The sequence below is a fragment of the Henckelia pumila genome, chromosome 3, assembly GCF_033568475.1.
Source record: "Henckelia pumila isolate YLH828 chromosome 3, ASM3356847v2, whole genome shotgun sequence".
Classification (NCBI taxonomy): domain Eukaryota; kingdom Viridiplantae; phylum Streptophyta; class Magnoliopsida; order Lamiales; family Gesneriaceae; genus Henckelia; species Henckelia pumila.
The window spans coordinates 20807571-20828794 of record NC_133122.1 but is presented as its reverse complement, the minus strand read 5'-3'; the positions used below and the strand labels follow the sequence as shown (position 1 = coordinate 20828794).

Below are 21224 nucleotides of genomic sequence, written 5' to 3'. Positions count from 1 at the left end.
TCTACTCGAGGAGCATTGAGGAGCATACACAGCATTTGCATACAGCCTTGCAGACTTTGAGGGAGCATCGACTGTTTGCAAAGTTCAGTAAGTGTGAGTTTTGGTTGGAGCAGGTGGCGTTTCTAGGCCACATTATTTCTAGAGATGGGATTGCAGTGGATCAGTCCAAGGTGCAGGCAGTGAGGGATTGGGGGATTCCAAAGAATGCTTCGGAGATTCGTAGCTTCTTGGGTTTAGCAGGATACTATAGGAAGTTCATCAAGGGTTTTTCCTCTATTGCAGTACCCTTGACTTCCTTGACCAAGAAGAACGCGAAGTATAGTTGGAGTCCAGATTGTCAGAGGAGTTTTGATCAGCTGAAGGATGCACGTACTTCAGCACCTGTGTTAGCTATGACAGTGCCACATGAGGAGTTAGTGGTGTACACCGACGCGTCCAAGCTTGGGTTGGGCGCAGTACTTATGCAGAGTGGCAGAGTTATCGCATATGCGTCGCGACAGTTGAAGATTCATGAGCAGAACTATCCGACGCATGATTTGGAGCTTGCAGCAGTGGTATTTGCGTTGAAAATCTGGAGGCACTATCTTTACGGCGAGAAGTGCAAGATTTTCACCGACCACAAGAGCCTCAAGTACTTCTTCACCCAGAAGGAGTTGAACATGAGGCAGCGCAGATGGCTTGAGCTTGTTAAGGATTATGATTGTGACATTAGCTACCATCCGGGTAAGGCTAATGTAGTGGCAGATGCTTTGAGTCGGAAGTCGTCAGTGGTATCATGTTTGACTGTGCAGTTACCACTACAGACCGAGATTCAGAGATTTGGTTTGGAGTGCTATCCGAGCGTCCATGCACCGATCTTGTCAGAGTTGACGGTGCAGCCAGTTTTGAGAGATCGGATTAGAGAGGGACAGTCCACTGATGAGGAGCTACAGCGATGGAGACAGAGAGATGAGGCCAGAGGTAGTCTCTTGTATACAGTGGAGGATGGCATCGTTCAGTACCGTGGGAGGATGTGGGTACCGAACGTTGATCAGTTGAGAGCCGAGATTCTAGCAGAGGCTCATGCATCTCCGTACTCCATTCACCCCGGAAGTACGAAGATGTACCGAGACTTACAGTTATCGTATTGGTGGCCTGGGATGAAGAGTGACATCGGGAGAGTGGTGTCAGAGTGCTTGACTTGTCAGCAAGTCAAAGCAGAGCATCAGCGTCCAGCGGGACTTCTTAGACCTCTCCCTATTTCGGAATGGAAATGGGAGAATATTACGATGGACTTTGTAGTTGGCTTACCGAGGAGTACCAGAGGGTGTACAGCGATTTGGGTGATTGTGGATAGACTCACCAAGTCAGCTCATTTTTTGCCGGTAAGGACTACTTACACCTTGACACAGTATGCAGAGCTTTACATCAGAGAGATTGTTAGACTGCATGGCATACCAGTGTCTATCGTGTCAGACAGAGATCCGAGGTTCACCTCAGCGTTTTGGAAGAGTCTGCACACAGCTTTGGGGACTAGACTTTTGTTCAGTACAGCTTTTCATCCCCAGACAGATGGTCAGTCCGAGAGAGTGATCCAGGTTCTCGAGGATCTTTTGAGAGCTTGTGTCATCGATTTTCGAGGATCTTGGGAGACTAGACTGCCATTAGTGGAGTTTACCTATAACAACAGCTTTCAGTCGTCTATAGGTATGGCTCCATATGCAGCACTGTATGGGAGGAGATGCAGATCTCCGGTGCATTGGGATGAGGTTGGTGAGAGGATTTTGTTGGGTCCAGAGATTGTGCAGCAGACAGCTGACATAGTGACGCAGATTCGAGACAGGATGAGGACAGCGCAGAGTCGGCAGAAGAGTTATGCAGATGCCAGACGACGCGATTTGGAGTTCGCGGTAGATGATCACGTATTCTTGAAGGTGTCACCTATGAAGGGAGTAGCGCGTTTTGGACGGAGAGGCAAGCTTAATCCGAGATACATAGGGCCATTCGAGATCTTGGAGCGAGTTGGCACGTTGGCCTATCGTTTAGTTCTACCTCCAGGGCTAGCGGCAGTGCACAACGTTTTCCATGTATCCATGCTTCGGAGATATGTCTCCAATCCGTCGCATGTGTTGGATTTCGAGCCCTTACAGTTGCCACCAGATCTTGTATACGAGAAGAGACCAGTGCGGATCTTGGCTAGAGAGGAGCGGAGGCTTAGGACGCGGGTCATACCGATGGTCAGAGTCCAGTGGCTGAATCACTCGGAGGAGGAAGCTACTTGGGAGACCGAGGAGGATATGAGGACTCGCTACCCGGAGATGTTCGGGTAAGTACTTTAATTTCGAGGACGAAATTTAATTTAAGGGGGGGAGAATTGTAACACCCGGTATTTTTAATTACATAAATCCGCCTGCATAATTAGGATATTTAATTATTTAAATTTATGATTTATGGGTTAAATAATTATGTGAATTATTTATGCATGATTTAAGTTATTTTTAAGCATTTAACCCATAATTAGTGATTTTTATGATTTTTAGTATTTTTATTATTTAATCGCGTAGACGGGACCGTGGACGGACGAGATGACAACTTTCTAGCCAAATTATTTTATGAGCCTTTTTAGAGCCTTAAATTATTATTTTGAGTTTTATTATCTCAAAATTTTAGGTATTTAATTTTATTTAATTTTAGGGGTCATTTTTATCCAAAATTAGTCAAAATATTGACTTTTTAGTATTTTTAAAATTCCCCTAAATTATTATTTCGAGATTTTATTTAGGTGATCAGATTTTTAAATGTTTATTTAAGAGTTAAGTTGTATTTTAACTATTTTTAAAACCTTTTTATTAAATTATTTAACCTATATTCTAATTAACCTAAAAATTATATCCCTAAACCCTATTCTAGCTGATCACTCCTTCTTCCCTAGCATCAGCCGTCACCTCCATCTTCTTCTTCACTGAACCAACCTCCAAGAACACCATAGCCATTATTTCGAAGGTTCCAAGCAAGCCAAGGCATCCCGTCGTCGCCCCGTCGTCCCAGAAACGTCCTACGCGTGTGCTAATCGTCTTCTACGGTATTAAGGCATGTTTCTTTCCACTTTTCAAACCTATATCAGCGTATGTATGCGTGTGGGTGTGTAACATCAGAATTTTTATCATTTGACAGCAACTTTTCGAATTTTCTTCACTATTTCTCTCGGTTTTTGTCATGTATGGTTCATGCTCACGTTTTTGTTCCCCATGGCTTGAAAGGGGCTGCTGGATAGGTCCTACGGGGTCCCTAGGATGTCTAGATGAGTCGGCCATGGTTGGGTTGGGGCTAGGAAGCAGGGCCGAGCAGGTTTTCAGAAAAGGAGCTAGGAGGCGCGCAGACTAGGGTTACGGGAGAAGTGGTTCGGCTTGGGCTATTCAGGGTGCATGGGGTCGGGGGCTGGTTATGGTTCGAACCGGCAGGACCCTGGGGAGGTCCTGCTGGCGGGGCTCCGGCCACGGCGGCCGGAGCTGGGCTGCAGCAGGCCGGGAAGGCCTGCTGCACAAGCCTCGGCGGCCGAGAGGAGTAGGATGACTAGGGTTCGGGTCTAGGGTTTATGGTGGGTCCGGGTCGGGTCTAAAATGATATGGGTTAAGTTAAGTGGGTCCGGGTCCGGGTTATTTTAATTGGGCTCGGGTATTTTTATTTTTAAGTTTTTTTTTAGTTAATTAGGAATTAAATGGACTAATTAAATTCCCAAAAATTTAATTAGTACCATTTAATTTATTTAGGGTCCATTAAATTATTTTGGGTTATTTTATTTATTTTTGGGTTTTAATAAATTTTATTTAAATTTTTAAGTTGGCCAGAAATTTTTATGGGCTTGGGAGCCCATGAGAGTTATTGGGCTTGTTATTGGGCTTTTGGGCCCATTGGGCCAGGAACAGTGTTATTGGGCCTAATTTAGTCTTATTGGGCTTTGATTGATTTATGGGCCAAGTCTTAAGTTAATGGGCTTGAGTGTAGGGTCAGCAGTCCAGAACCATCCATGAGAAAATTGCATGTGTCCTGATTATATATTTAATTATTTTTATGCATTTAAGTTATTTTAATATTTATATGTTAGTAAGAAAAATTAAATTAAATATATATGAAGGACACACAATTTATTTAAGTACATGCATTCATGAAATCCATTTTTATGCTATGATTTAATTTCTATGGTTGAGCAAATAAAAGTATTTTAGGTGGAAATTGAAGTAGTGTGGCCATTTATGTATGGGCAGTTTCTGCCATTTATGTATGGGCAGTTTTCTGCCATTTATGTATGGGTGGTTCGCCACCAGCCTCGTACGATGGTTCTTAGATTGATCAGTCGCACTATGGGTCACACTTACGGATAGGACCATTCGATGTTCAGAAAATAAATGCTCAACAACTTATGTATGTATGATATTATGTATGTTATGTATGTTTAATTATGTAATTTATGTTAAGTAATTTTTAAGCATGCTCATTCATGTATATGTATGTATTAGTATTAAATTGATTTAAATTATTTTAAACCCTTGTTAGTATGCATGTTGGGCCTCTAGGCTCACTACACTGATATGGTGCAGGTGAGTACGTAGAGGAACAGGTTACTCCTACCGGTGGTGAGGATGTATGAGCCGTGCTGCAGTAGCCCCGTGACCGTGGCAGCTTCTGAGTCACCGTGCTGATGTCTTATGATACATTTTTATTATTTTATTTGGGTTGAGGTGTTTGAAATATTTTATTAAATATTTTAGTGCATGCACGCTTTCTATTTATTTTATTTATGCAGTATATTTTTAATTCCGGGGTTGACTCAGATGTTTAATTATTTTTAAAGAATGCATTTTATTTAAGTATTTAAATTGTTTATTTATTTAATCATGAATTTATTTTAGGTATGTTATTTGGTGCATATATGTATGGGCATATATGCACATATATTTATTTAGTAGTATAAAAAAAATGTTTTCCGCATATTTATTTAAAGAAAAAAAATGTTTTCCGCATATTTATGATGGTAACCAGATCGCAGATCGATCTTGGAGAATACCGAAGCTCCCTGCAACTGATCGAATAAATCCTCTATCCTCGGTAGTGGATACTTATTTTTCACTGTGACTCTGTTGAGCTCTCGGTAGTCGATGCACAATCTCATGCTACCGTCTTTCTTCTTTACAAACAACACTGGAGCTCCCCATGGAGAAAAGCTAGGACGAACAAAGCCCTTCTCCAACAGCTCCTGAATCTGCTCCTTCAACTCTCTCATCTCTGTAGGAGCAAGTCGATACGGTGCCTTAGAGATAGGCATAGTATCTGGCAACAACTCAATACTGAACTCCACCTCTCTCACTGGTGGAACTCCTGCAACATCGTCAGGAAAAACATCTGGATAGTCACGTACCACCTCTATATCTGATAAAGATCTGCTAGAAACGTCTGAGGTAGTGACCACACTAGCAAGAAAGCCCTGACATCCATGGCGCAATAATTTCCTCGCACGAACAAGTGATATCATCTGAGGAATACTGCTAGACTGAGATGCAAAGAAAGTAAACATCTCACCTTCTGCTGGCTTCACTGACACTGTCCTACGTCGGAAATCAATCGAAGCTCCATTAACTGATAGCCAGTCCATACCCAAAATCAAGTCAAACCCAGTCAATGGAAGAACCACTAGATCTGCTCGAATGGAGTGTCCCTGCAACTCCAATTCCAGATCCCTGATGACACTAGTGGTAGTGATAGTCTGTCCGGATGGCATGGTAACATCGTAACCACAGTCGACAACCTCCGGTGTAATGCCTATCCGTCTGATAAAATCTCGGGAGATAAACGAATGCGTGGCTCCTGAATCTAGCAACGCAAACGTGGAGTTGCCTCCAACTAGAATTCTCCCTGCACGCAGAAGATTCCCAACAATTCATACCACTACGCTCCCAAGGTTAAAACACTACAACCCTTAATTCTAATCACGAAGAAACAAAATTCTTATTCTAGCATGCTGATAGTTAAACTCAAGTAATAGGCATTCAAATATAATCGCAATAAACAAAAGCAAAGAATTGAAAAAGGTCTAGGGGTTAGGTATACCGGTGATCAAGGAGGTATCTGGGTCAGCCTCCTCTGCCAGCATCACATATACTCGCCCACTGACGTTCTGCCTCTGCGGGCAGTTGGCAATCTGATGCCCCGGCTCTTTGCAACGATAGCAGACTCCTGCTCCCATAAGACACTGCCCGGAATGCATCTTCTGGCACTTCGGACATACTAGATATCTCCCTAGAGTAGGGGCCCCGCCCCTAGTCTGCTGCTGTGGCTTCCCCTGAGGCCTCTGCTGATTCGGGCCCTTAGATGGCCCTGTAAACTGCTTCTTCGCAGGAGGCTGCGAAGATGGTCGCTGATACCCCGTCTGCTGAAACTGCCTCTTACCCTGCTGCTCTCTCTGGATCTCTCTCCGACCCTCCTCGGAACGCAAGGCCCTACTGACTGCAGACTCATAAGTAAGTACGTCTGCCATGCGAACATCATGCTTGATATCCGCCTTCAAACCTTCCACAAACTGCCTCAACTTCTCTGGTGGACTATCAGAAATCATAGGCACAAAGCGACAGCCCCTCTCGAACTGTCTCACATACTCGACCACTGTCTTGTCCCCCTGACGGAGACTCATAAACTCCCGGATCATGCGACTGCGCACATCCTCAGTGAAGTACTTGGCGTAGAAGATACGCCTGAACTCGGTCCACGTCAGTGTAGGTAGATGGACTCCTCTAACTGCACCCTCCCACCAAAGGGCTGCATCTCCTCTCATCATGTACGTCGCACAGCTCACCCTGTCGGTGTCTGTGATCCCCATATAATCAAAGATGGACTCAAGAGAGCGAATCCATCCCTCAGCCACCAAAGGATCGGTGGTACCAACAAACTCCTTGGGCCCCTTCTTCTGGAACCTCTCAGCAACGTCCTCCTCATGGGACAGTCTGGGACGTGCAGCCTGCTGCTCCAACAGAGCAGTAATACCCGCCATCATATTAGCATTGGCCTGCTCCAATGCTGATAAAGGATTCTGCGGAGGTGGCGGTGGAGGCGGAGGTGGAGGTGGAGGTCCCCCACGTCGGTTCACTGGTCTGGGAGGCATTCTGCACCACCACATATTACTTTACGTAAATCGCCATGCATAACTAAGTGGTTTAAAAGTAATGCTAACTTAAATTCAAAGAATTAAATCATGCTATAAACACTTAAAACTTACAGACCGGTAGCGTGGATTTTTGAGCTAGCATAGCAGTAATGACCCCTCCAAGGACCGTGCTTTGATACCAACTGAAACATCCTAGACTTATAAATTTCTAAAATGCGGAAAATTTAAAAATTTTTCTTTTTCTTTTAATTTTAAAATAAATACTAAGTAAAATATTTATATATATATATATATATACACATATGCCCGTACATATATGTACAACCATAAAAGAGATTTAAAATTTAATAAATAATCATGCAACATAAAAATAATTACTAAAGCGTCTGAATCATGCAATACTTAAAATAATTCAAAACAATTTAATCAACAGTGCATACCCTAAAAAGTTGCATAAAAATAATACTTAAATCTCAACACTGGAATAAAATCTTCAAATAAAATAGTGTTTAAAATATTCATGCATAGACCACTAGCACGATGCAGACTACGGTCACGGGGCCACTGCAGCTCCGCTCATACGTCCTCACCACCGGTAGGGGTAACCTGCTCCTCTACGTACTCACCTGCACCATATCAGTGTAGTGAGCCTAGAGGCCCAACATGCATACTAACAAGGGTTTAAAATAATTTAATACACTTTCATACATAATACTTAACCTATAAATGCATGAGCATGCTTCAAAAATAATAACATAAATGTTGCTTAAAGAAATCACTGAATTATACATAACATACATAATATCATACATACTTGAGTTGTTGAGCACTTATTTTCTTAACATCGAATGGTCCTTTCCGTAAGTGTGACCCATACTTATAGTGCGACTGATCAGTCTAAGAAACCATCGTACGAGGCTGGTGGCGAACCACCCATACATAAATGGCAGAAACTGCCCATACATAAATGGCCACACTACTTCAATTTTCACCTAAAATATTTTATTTGCTCAACCATAGAACTTCAATCATAGCATAAAAATTGATTTTATGAATGCATGTACTTTAAATAAATTGTGTGTGTCCTTCATTTATATTTAATTTATTTTCTAATATCATATAAATATTCAAATAACTTTTCATGCATAAAATAATTAAATATAAACTCAGGACACATGAAATTTCTCATGGTTTGATTCAACTGCTGGCCCTAGACATACAAGCCCATTAACAACTTTTCTAGGCCCAATAAATCAACCAAAGCCCATTAAGACTAACTTAGGCCCAATAACACTGTTCCTGTCCCAATGGGCCCAAAAGCCCAAAGACTGGCCCAATAACATACTTAAGCCCAATAAAATTATTCTAAGCTCAATTAAATTAATTCAAAGCTCATAAAACATTCTAGGCCCAATAACAACTTAAACTGGCCCAATGGGCCCAAAACCCCATAGACTGGCCCAATAACTTTTATGGGCTCAAAAGCCCATAAAATTAATGGACTAACTTAATTAAAATTTTAAAAGACCAAATAAAATTAATTGGGAGTCCAAATAATTTTATTTCAAATAAATTGACACAAAACCCATTAATTCATAAAATATCTTAAAAATAAAAAGACTCGAGCCCGGCCCACCAAACCCGGACCCGGACTCACTTAACCCGACCCACTAACCTACTGACCCGACCCAAGCCCCACAACCCGACCCGGAACCCTGCAGGACCCTAAACCCGACCCCCCCTCCTAGTTTCCTCTCGGCCGAGAGCAGCAGGCCTTCTTGGCCTGCTGCCGGCCGGCTCCGGCCACCCCTGGCCGGAGCACCGCCGCCCAGATGTAGCCCACATCTGGGCGGTCCCAACCTGTCATGGCTCAGCCCCAGCCATGGTCCCTAGCTCGAACCCAAAACCCTCTTCCACTTAACCCTAAACTGCACTCGCAACTCCTTCCAAGCATAACCCGATCGGCTAGCCTTCACCCAGCCAACAACCTGACCATGGTTCGATCCTTAGGCACCCAAGGACCCCTCCTGACCGAACCCTCAGCCCTGAACCAAACCATGCCATCAAAACAACGTGAACCATGAACATGAATGCAACAACAAGCTTCAACCATTTTCTGAAAAAAATATTCTAAAAACAATTCTGATGCACACGCACACACCCGCATATACACTGGTACGACACAAAAATATAGAGAAAAGATCATGCCTTTCACCGGTGTTTGAGTTTAGAAGCGCGTAGAACGATTCCCGGGACGACGAACGATGAACACACCTTCGAAGCTTAAAGAAAATCGAGCTATGGTGGTTCTTCCTTGGCTGATGATCAACGAAGAAGATGAAGAAGGAGGGTGGGAACTGATGGAGGCGGCTAAGTGATCGGTTGGGAGGGTTTGGGTAGAATAGGTTTAGGTTTTAAATTTGTTTAGTAGATAATGGTTTAATAATTACTAATAATCAATATAAAGATAATATATCAACTAACTTTATTTTTTAAAAGTCCTAATAATAATAATAATCTGATACAAAAATATAAATCCCGAAATATTAAAATAGGGAATTTTTAAAAGTGATTAAAAGTCATTATCTTGACTAATTTTGTATAAAATGGACTCCTAAAATTATATAAAATTAAATACTTAAAATTTTGAGATAATAAAACTCAAAATAATATTTTAGGGCTCTAAAAAGGCTCATAAAATAATTTGGATGGAAAGTTGTCATCTCGTCCGTCCACGGTCCCGTCTACGCGATCAAATAATTAAAATACTAAAAATCACAAAAATTACTAATTATGGGTTAAATGCTTAAAAATAAATTAAATCATGCACAATTAATTCACATAATTATTTAACCCATAAATCTAAAATTTAAATAATTAAATATCCTAATTATGCATGCGGATTTACGTATTTAAAAATACCGGGTGTTACAATTCTCCCCCCCTTAAATTGAATTTCGTCCTCGAAATTAAAGTACTTACCCGAACAACTCCGGGTAGCGAGTCCTCATGTCTGACTCGGTCTCCCATGTAGCTTCCTCCTCTGAGTGATTCAGCCACTGGGCTCTGACCATCGGTATGACCCGCGTCCTAAGCCTCCGCTCCTCCCTAGCCAAGATCCGTACTGGTCTCTCCTCATACACTAGATCCGGTGGCTGTAAGGGATCGAAGTCCAACACATGCGATGGGTTGGAGACATATCTCCGAAGCATAGATACATGGAAAACGTTGTGCACTGCCGCTAGCCCTGGAGGTAGAGCTAGACGGTAGACCAACGTGCCAACCCTCTCCAAGATCTCAAATGGCCCTATATACCTCGGATTAAGCTTGCCTCTCCGGCCAAAACGCACTACTCCCTTCATAGGTGACACCTTCAGGAATACGTGATCACCTACAGCGAACTCCAAATCTCGTCGTCTGGCATCTGCATAACTCTTCTGCCGACTCTGAGCTGTCCTCATCCGATCTCGAATCTGAGTCACTATGTCAGCTGTCTGCTGCACAATCTCTGGACCCAGTAAAATCCGCTCACCAACCTCATCCCAATGCACAGGAGATCTACATCTCCTCCCATACAATGCTGCATAAGGAGCCATACCTATAGACGACTGGAAACTGTTGTTATAGGTAAACTCCACTAATGACAGTCTAGTCTCCCAAGAGCCCCGAAAATCAATGACACAAGCTCTCAGAAGATCCTCGAGAACCTGGATCACTCTCTCAGACTGACCATCTGTCTGGGGATAAAATGCTGTACTGAACAGAAGCCTAGTCCCCATAGCCGTGTGCAGACTCTTCCAAAACGCAGATGTGAATCTCGGATCTCTGTCTGACACAATAGACACTGGTATGCCATGCAGTCTAACAATCTCTCTAATGTAAAGCTCTGCATACTGTGTCAAAGTATAAGTAGTCCTCACCGGCAAGAAATGAGCTGACTTGGTGAGTCTATCCACAATCACCCAAATCGCTGTACAACCTCTGGCACTCCTCGGTAAGCCAACCACAAAGTCCATCGTAATATTCTCCCATTTCCATTCCGGAATGGGAAGAGGTCTAAGAAGTCCTGCTGGACGCTGATGCTCTGCCTTGACTTGCTGACAAGTCAAGCACTCTGACACTACTCTCCCGATGTCACTCTTCATCCCGGGCCACCAATACAATAGCTGCCAGTCTTTGTACATCTTCGTACTTCCGGGGTGAATGGAGTACGGAGATGTGTGAGCCTCTGCCAAAATCTCAGCTCTCAACTGATCGACGTTCGGTATCCACATCCGACCACGGTACTGAACAATACCATCCTCCACTGTATACAAGAGATTACCTCTAGCCTCATCTCTCTGTCTCCATCGCTGTAACTCTTCATCAGTAGACTGTCCCTCTCTAATCCGATCTCGCAGAACTGGCTGCACCGTCAACACTGACAATCTCGGTGCATGGCCACTCGGATAACACTCCAAGCCAAACCTCTGAATCTCGCTCTGTAGTGGTAACTGTACGGTCAAACATGATACCACTGACGACTTCCGACTCAAAGCATCGGCCACTACATTAGCCTTACCCGGATGGTAGATAATGTCACAATCATAATCCTTAACAAGCTCAAGCCATCTGCGCTGCCTCATGTTTAACTCCTTCTGGGTGAAGAAGTACTTGAGGCTCTTGTGATCGGTGAAAATCTTGCACTTCTCGTCGTAAAGATAGTGCCTCCAGATTTTCAACGCAAATACCACTGCTGCAAGCTCCAAATCATGCGTCGGATAGTTCTGCTCATGAATCTTCAACTGTCGCGACGCATATGCGATAACTCTGCCACTCTGCATAAGTACTGCGCCTAAACCCAGTTTAGACGCGTCGGTGTACACCACTAACTCCTCATGTGGCACTGTCATAGCTAACACAGGTGCTGAAGTAAGTGCATCCTTCAGTTGATCAAAGCTCCTCTGACAATCTTGACTCCAAATATACTTCGCGTTCTTCTTGGTTAAGGAAGTCAAGGGTACTGCAATAGAGGAAAAACCCTTGATGAACTTCCTATAGTATCCTGCTAAACCCAAGAAGCTGCGAATCTCCGAAGCATTCTTTGGAATTCCCCAATCCCTCACTGCTTGCACCTTGGACTGATCCACTGCAATCCCATCCCTAGAAATAATGTGGCCTAGAAACGCCACCTGCTCCAACCAAAACTCACACTTACTGAACTTTGCAAACAGTCGATGCTCCCTCAAAGTCTGCAAGGCTGTATGCAAATGTTGTATATGCTCCTCAATGCTCCTCGAGTAGATCAATATGTCATCAATGAATACAATGACAAACTGATCTAGATACGGCTGGAAGACACGATGCATGAGATCCATAAAAAACTGCTGGAGCATTGGTCAACCCAAAGGGCATCACCAAGAACTCATAGTGCCCATATCGTGTCCTAAAGGCAGTCTTAGACACGTCTGAATCTCTGACTCTCAGCTTGTAACACCGGTATTTTTAATTACATAAATCCGCCTGCATAATTAGGATATTTAATTATTTAAATTTATGATTTATGGGTTAAATAATTATGTGAATTATTTATGCATGATTTAAGTTATTTTTAAGCATTTAACCCATAATTAGTGATTTTTATGATTTTTAGTATTTTTATTATTTAATCGCGTAGACGGGACCGTGGACGGACGAGATGACAACTTTCTAGCCAAATTATTTTATGAGCCTTTTTAGAGCCTTAAATTATTATTTTGAGTTTTATTATCTCAAAATTTTAGGTATTTAATTTTATTTAATTTTAGGGGTCATTTTTATCCAAAATTAGTCAAAATATTGACTTTTTAGTATTTTTAAAATTCCCTAAATTATTATTTCGAGATTTTATTTAGGTGATCAGATTTTTAAATGTTTATTTAAGAGTTAAGTTGTATTTTAACTATTTTTAAAACCTTTTTATTAAATTATTTAACCTATATTCTAATTAACCTAAAAATTATATCCCTAAACCCTATTCTAGCCGATCACTCCCTTCTTCCCTAGCATCAGCCGTCACCTCCATCTTCTTCTTCACTGAACCAACCTCCAAGAACATCATAGCCATTATTTCGAAGGTTCCAAGCAAGCCAAGGCATCCCGTCGTCGCCCCGTCGTCCAGAAACGTCCTACGCGTGTGCTAATGTTTCTACGGTATTAAGGCATGTTTCTTTCCACTTTTCAAACCTATATCAGCGTATGTATGCGTGTGGGTGTGTAACATCAGAATTTTTATCATTTGACAGCAACTTTTCGAATTTTCTTCACTATTGCTCTCGGTTTTTGTCATGTATGGTTCATGCTCACGTTTTTGTTCCCCATGGCTTGAAAGGGGCTGCTGGCTAGGTCCTACGGGGTCCCTAGGATGTCTAGATGAGTCGGCCATGGTTGGGTTGGGGCTAGGAAGCAGGGCCGAGCAGGTTTTCAGAAAAGGAGCTAGGAGGCGCGCAGACTAGGGTTACGGGAGAAGTGGTTCGGCTTGGGCTATTCAGGGTGCATGGGTTGATGTGTAAATGTTGTCGTTTCTGTAAAGTTTTTTTTTTAATCTGGGTTGATGTTATTGATTGAGATAAAAAGATACGAAAAATATATTTATTAAATCGATTTTTGGTTTATTATTATTATTATTATTATTATTATTATATAGTTCAGTTTAATAATGTAAAATTTAAGTGGCATTTTCAAGTGGGATCGTATCCTCTTAAATTAAAAAATATATAAAAAATTAAACATTTCATTAAAATCGAACCAAAATATCCAAAATTTAAAAATTAGAGGACTAATACAAAACTTTGACTAGTTAAAGGACTAAAAAAGAAAAAAAAAGTTAGAGGTCTAATACAGAACTTTGACTAGTTAAAGGATTAAAATAGAAAAAAAAATAAAGTTAAAAGACTAATATAGAACTTTGACTAATTAAAGGACTAAAAAAAAACAGGCTAAGTTACGGGACCGAAATAGATTTTTTTCCTTTTAAAATTTACACACTTTCCTATTTCGTTTCTTTTAATGACAAAATGTTATATTTAATGTAAATATATTTAATATAAACTACAAATACAACTTTCATATAAAATAAATTTTTTTAATGAAACTAATTTTCAAATTACGAAATATTTTATATCATAAATTGTTTTTAAATATCATCATATTATTGTGAAATATTTTATTTGAAAATATCTCAAATAAGTTACGTCACTATTTTTCCTTTTTTAAAAATATGTCATAAAAAATTATTATAATCACGAATTAATATTATTATTATTTTTTCTTAATGATATTATATTATATTCAAATGTATAATAATAATGATAATAATAATATATTAGTTAGCATCATAATATTTTTTTATTAAATATGTTAGATTTTGTGATATTGGTTTTAAATATATATTATAAAATTAATATAGTTATGTATGTAAGTATATTTCTTGATTAGATTACCAATTAAATCAAATGAGTTTAATTTAATTTTTTAATTAAAAAACATTTTCATTTAGACCTTTTTTAAAATTTTTGTTCGATTTTTAAATATTTTAATGAATTGAAAAGAAATAAAAAATTAATTTTAAAATAAAAAATAAAAAATTAGATAATTGAATCTGGCTAATTATAAGTATATTTTTATTTTGATGATTAATTTGATTAATTATATGAACTTTTGATAAAACTTGAGATACATACAAATATAAATATATTAAAAATTTAAACTTACAGTGAAATCGTATAAAATACGATTACATGTACTACTAAATTAAAATATCAAAAAAATTTTCTATAATAATAAGACTAATAGTTAATATGATAAAATATAAGTTTAGATTTTCAAGGATCAAAGTTTTGTATATATAGAAATATTTGTATATAAAGAAAGATATATGTGAGGGTATGTTTGTCAACTAATGGAATAAAAATGTGAAATGGAGTGTTATTAATATTTTTTGGTGTGTAAATAACACTCCCCATTACTCAATACCAATAGATTTTGTAAACATCATGTGAAATTCACCCGGGTCTATGCTGCCCGAAGGGCAATCCAAATTGATCTATAAGAGTGATCGTGTCCGTTGATGCTGGCAGATAGGGTAGTACTCGTCTGCCAGCATAGACCGACCCAATTCATAAGTTTTAACTTCTTTTTTTCCTCATATAATTGATATGACGTTTAATCACAAAAACTTCTATAAGGCGGTTTTAGGTCAATTTTTTTGAGATAAATGTCCTATTTATGTTACTAATAAAAAAATAATACTTTTTGTGTCAAAAATATTATATTTTAATGTAAATATATACAGATTTAACCTATCTCACGGATTTTATCCATGAGACCAACTCAACCTATTCATATCTAATAGTAATGATAATTTTCATAATATTGTTTCATAAAAACTCCTATGAGACAGTCTCAGGTAAATTTTGTGAGAGAGGTATCTTAATTTGATCACTCATAAAAAAATATTATTTTTATGTCAAAATATTATTTTTTTATATTAACTCATTTCACGGATATTTATCCGTGAGATCGCGTCGCAACAAATCTATTTTATTATTTTTATCTTGTGTTTGGTTGGCTTGATAATATTAAAAATCAAATCCAAAAACGTTTGGTCGAAAATTTCGTGTATTTATTATTTATCTCATTTCAACTAAATAATTAATTATTTATCACAAAAATAAAATAATTTATTTAAATCACAACATTATCCTTATATATTTATATAATTTTTTGACAAGATTATATATTTATATAATTAATTGTTGAAAAAAGACGAGATTGTAATATATCATCTTATTCCAAATTTAATCAAAACCAAACATATTATTATTTATTTATTATAATTGCACGTATACTCAAATACTTTAATGATCATAGTATTATTGAACTATACACATTCTCATCAACTCAATCAAACGGTCATGAATAGGAATAAAATTTGAAATACATGGATAAAATATAAAATTCATATTTAACAGAAAACTTATTTAATAGAAAACTTATAAGTATTTGATACTCGAAAATCTGTGGTATGGGTGATTGCCATCAAAGTTGAGTGCCCCGCAATTGTGGAGGGCACAGTGTAAAGGTGAGGCCTATGCATAGTATGCTACTGTGTCTGTTAGCCTTCATAATCATATGCTGCCACTTTCCAGCCCAGCAACCAAAAACCCATTAATACACTACACAACAAACTACCAATTCATTCATATTTTTAAAAATCAAATTCAATTGTTTACAAAATTTTCAAGTGATGGAAAAAAAATAACTTGGAACCAGGATTTTTATGTGGAACATCGAAGCTGGAATATGGTTAAATTTTTTTTTTATTAAAAAATAATATAATAATATTTTTCCATGGCTATATGTACACACACCCACACAATATTTTCTAAAAGAAATTACTGAAATTGTCGTATAACGAGTGCACTTACTTTTTGGAACGTGAATCTATTCATTTGGCTGGATCTGTTATCGAATCATATGCTATTTTGGCCACTATTTGAGAAATCGCATCCCCATAATTCTTGCTAGATTTTATGATTCTTTTAATTCGCGGGATACGCAAATTGTTACGTTTTATAATTTAATTATGTATACGTATGCACAATAATCGATATATGGAAAGTGTATTTCTACTAAGAATATGAAAATCGTTGGTAATAGTTTCCAAAGTCATGTTAAACTTTCATAATTAGTAATTACATTTAGTTTCATGAAAATATAATTACCATATATAAAACGACGTATTGGAAGGATATAATACTATTGTGACGATTGCTAAATAAATTAAGCTTGATTTGTCAAGTCCTTTAAAATATCAGATTATACACAAAGAATTGGCTAATGCTATTTATATTTGATAAAATGATACCTAAATTATAAGGAATCTAATAATTTATTAAATTTTGTAATCATTGATTAGCTATATATCTAAAAAGTTAACGTTGATTCGTGTTGTTTTATTGGGCCTGTAAATGTATGGGCCATGTCTAAAGCCCAATGTGTTATTTTTTGTTTGGGGTAAATTAATTTATTTAAATTTAATAAAAAAAGACGAATCCTACTCGTATTATAGACTATAGTATACCGCCCCTTTTATTTTTGCAATCGTTCAAACTACGCAGAAAACTAGGCAAAGTAAGTAAATTATATTCCAAGTAATATTCGTCCGTCAATTCAAACAAAACCTTCCAATTAGGGTTTTTGCTTGGGGTTTTTTCTCTCCACACATTTCCGCTACCAAATCTCCACACCACTCCGATACCGCATGGTTCTTCGTGAGTTTGACGGAATTCGGTGGTTTGTGTGATCTTGATTTCGGATTAGCAATTGATTTGTCGAGGAAAGATGGAAGCTAGAGTGGGGGTGGACGGCGGCTCTGCCACGAGGGAATTTCTTCAGTGTCACCACTCAAGGACACCGGCTCCGCAACCTCCTCCGAAGCCGCAGCAGCAGCCTCTACCACAGATTGGCACGGTACAACAGCTTCTCGCCGGTGGAATCGCGGGAGCTTTCAGCAAGACCTGTACTGCTCCTCTAGCTCGTCTCACGATTCTGTTTCAGGTTTGTTTGCTATTTTATTCTTTCAAGTTTCTGATTTTCGTCTCTGCTTTCAACCCCGATTTTCGTGGTTGAAAATACAAGGAAGGATTGTCTGTTCGTCAAGGGAAAAGAACTAAATCGAATGGTCACGAGGACTTTTTGGCTTTTGTGTAGCGTGGAGAAGTTTGAGTTGCATTCTTGTATTGAAGAAATCTAAACAATTTTTTTTTTTTGAATTTGATGCGAAATTTGCTCCCATTGAATGTCAGACGTATGAATTACGCTTTCTAAGCTTTGTGAACGTGTTTTGACTTGGCTTGAATTCTGACTTCTCCGTGAAACTGATTTTAGCTCTTCTTTGGTATGAAAAGATAGAAATAGTGCATTCTATTGCCTGTTGATGTTTTAGTGATCGCACTACTAATTTCTTAGTTTGTTGTCTTTAACTTCCTTTTTTCCTTTTCATGTAAAAATATTTTTTTTTATCCTTTTAAGGTGCAAGGCATGCACTCAGATGTTGCATTGATGAGTAAGCCTTGCATTTGGCGAGAGGCGATACGGATTGTTAATGAAGAAGGATTTAGGGCTTTTTGGAAGGGGAATTTGGTTACAATTGCTCACCGACTTCCTTACACTGCAGTCAATTTTTATGCCTACGAGCAGTACAAGAATGTGAGTACTTATGAGATGTTCACTGCAGTTTTAATTCGGTTAAAGAATATAATTGACTGATTTTGCAGCTATTCATACTGCTTGTTTCACTCAAGTTAGACATTATTTTGCAGATCTTGAAATCCATTCGTGGCGTTGATAGACGTGGGGAAAAAGCAAGTTCAGATATTTTTGTGCATTTTGTTGGCGGTGGTTTGGCAGGAATAACAGCTGCTTCTGCTACTTATCCATTGGATCTTGTAAGAACACGGCTTGCGGCACAGGTACAAAGAAAATTTTGCATTCACTAGTTGTAGTGGCTAAATCGTTTCCAATTATAGATTTGACTGAGGTGGCATATACTTTTCTATAGCTTCCGACTCTGCAATAAGTTTTTGTGGTCCCCATCCCTCGCTATTATCCAAAATAATATAAAAACAATAATTAAAAATACCAAACAACAAAGGAGATCATCACCTGATTCACTGAGTGAAATGATGAACGAAAAATGCATTTAATTCTCAACAATCCTTAGGTATGCTACTTGAGTGGTGGTGAATTTTTTTGTACTTGAATTGGATTCCTTTTCTGGTTTGGCACCATATCTCTTATGTGATTGGTTTTTTTTATCTGATGAGGGGTGGGTGGAAGGCCTGAAGCAGTACATTCCACGTCCCATTTTGTCCATTCTCTGTCAATCTATTTGTTGTGATTACTTTCATGGAGTCTTGTCTAATATCATCTGGGAATTGGCAGAGGAATACTGTATACTATCAGGGAATAAGGCATGCACTCCATACCATCTGCAGAGATGAAGGTTTTTTTGGTCTTTACAAGGGAATGGGAGCAACATTATTGGTAAGTTTTACATATTTATCGTTTTTTTAACTTACATTTTATTGTTTATTTTAATGTGCTTTTAGATAATTCCATGTTCATTTGTTTTTCCTTTTTTCTGCAGGGTGTTGGACCCAGTATAGCTATAAGCTTTTCAGTTTACGAGAGTTTGAGATCTCATTGGCATTCCTTGAGGTAAAAGAAAGTAATATCTGTGGAAGCGTTGACAGGATTGTGTTTTGTCATGTTCCGTACGTGTTTTTACTGATGAAAATTTGATTTTCTATAGGCCAGACGATTCCACTGTTTTGGTCAGCCTTGCTTGTGGCAGTCTTTCTGGAATTGCATCGTCAACAGGTGGGGTATCTGTAATTTTGCATATTTATTGACACGATTTAAGTTTGCAACGTCTAAGTTATCTTTGTTGTCTGCATTATATGGCGTTTGTTACTCTGATATGGATAATGGACTGACCATTTGGTGTTTCAGATAGTGTATTATTATATTTGATTTAGCAGTTGAAGCAACATGTTTTCAGTTATTGTGAATATTCACTGCCAAGTGATAACTATTTGGATTTTCTTAACCACTCTCTTTGGAGCAAATTTTGGAATTCAATTTGCTATTGAAGTATCCCCTTTTTTCTCCTGTAAATAGTAAATTTCGTATCACACTCCATGGCGCTCTGATCTATGTAAATACTCGCATAAGATGCAACTTCAATCACCTTATCATGGAGGATTTAGTTGTGAATGGCTGTAAATACTGCTATTTAATTGCTAGTAAAATAGTTCTATTCTGTGAAATATTGGATTTAAATATAGAAGGAATTAATTTGCTGTTCGGTGAGTAACAATACATTATATAATTTTCCATGTTCTTGTTCATTGCAGCAACATTTCCACTGGATCTTGTGAGGAGAAGAAAGCAACTGGAAGGGGTTGCTGGTCGTGCCCGAGTGTATAATACCGGATTGTTTGGAATATTTCGACACATAATCCGTACTGAAGGGCTGCGTGGTTTATACAGAGGAATCATGCCAGAATACTACAAGGTTGTTCCGAGTGTCGGCATTGTTTTCATGACATATGAAACATTGAAGAAGCTTCTGTCACATGCGCCTTTCAGCTAGTGAGCTACGCGTCTCAACTTGTGTCTCTGCATGCAAGCAACGATCAGTTTTGGCTAAAAAAACATACGACAACCAGTATTAGGTAGATAATTTTTCGTCAGACACATACGAGTATTCCGTGGCGGCAAGCATTGTAGTTGCCGCTACAAGTTTTCAATGTACAGCATTGTGTCTTGCGTCATTGTATCTCTTCTAGCATTTCTTTCTATAGCCGTAGAGATGAGAAACATTCATCATATTGATGGTCATAGAACATCATATAATTTCGTCATTTATCGTTGCACCAAAAAGTGGGAGTCTACACTAATTTTATTCTTTGAGCTGTTTTTATCATTCGTGAAGAAAGAATTGATTGTTCTGTTTCTTATACATTAAAGTGTTCCAGCAATTAAATTTTTTTTCTGGAATATCTTGCATAAGTCGGTCCAGGGTGTCGCATTTCCCTTCTATTAAATATGTACTGTGCCATAATATTTTTAATGGTGGTTGCGCAAGTATCAGACAGATAGATACAAATTCAGAATGAATTACAGCTGTATGAGCTGTCGGAATGTGTGAAGCCGTATCCAGTTAGAAAAAATTTCCCCCAAAAGTCATATTTATTTGGATTCTTGCATTCTTTGATGACCAAGATATTTTATTTCTAATGTGCTGTTCCTCTGCAATTACAGAAGTTGTTTACGAATTGGTCATCTTCGAAACCTTTCCAAAACTTCGAGAGCTGCTGGCTCAGAATATGAGAGTTTGCATTTATGATGCTGCTTCGAAATAATTTATTATATTTAATTATTGATTGTATATTCCTCTAAACTCAGATTTTTAATTTTTAATTTTTTTAATTTGGTATCTGCATATTTACTTCAACAAAGGTGAAGGGTAATTTGGGAAATCAAATATATGATACGCAATTAG

At 38.5% G+C, this 21224-nt stretch overlaps 1 protein-coding gene across 1 annotated transcript; it reads left to right on the top strand.

Moving 5' to 3' along the window:
- The first annotated feature begins 17278 nt into the window (after positions 1-17278).
- LOC140890409 (uncharacterized) lies at positions 17279-20681 on the top strand. The gene is made up of 7 exons (XM_073298173.1): positions 17279-17713; positions 18188-18364; positions 18478-18627; positions 19100-19201; positions 19305-19375; positions 19470-19537; positions 20074-20681. The coding sequence occupies exons 1-7, from the start codon at positions 17498-17500 to the stop codon at positions 20310-20312; spliced, it is 1023 nt and encodes a 340-aa protein (XP_073154274.1). The 5' UTR covers positions 17279-17497; the 3' UTR covers positions 20313-20681.
- The last annotated feature ends 543 nt before the right edge of the window (positions 20682-21224 follow it).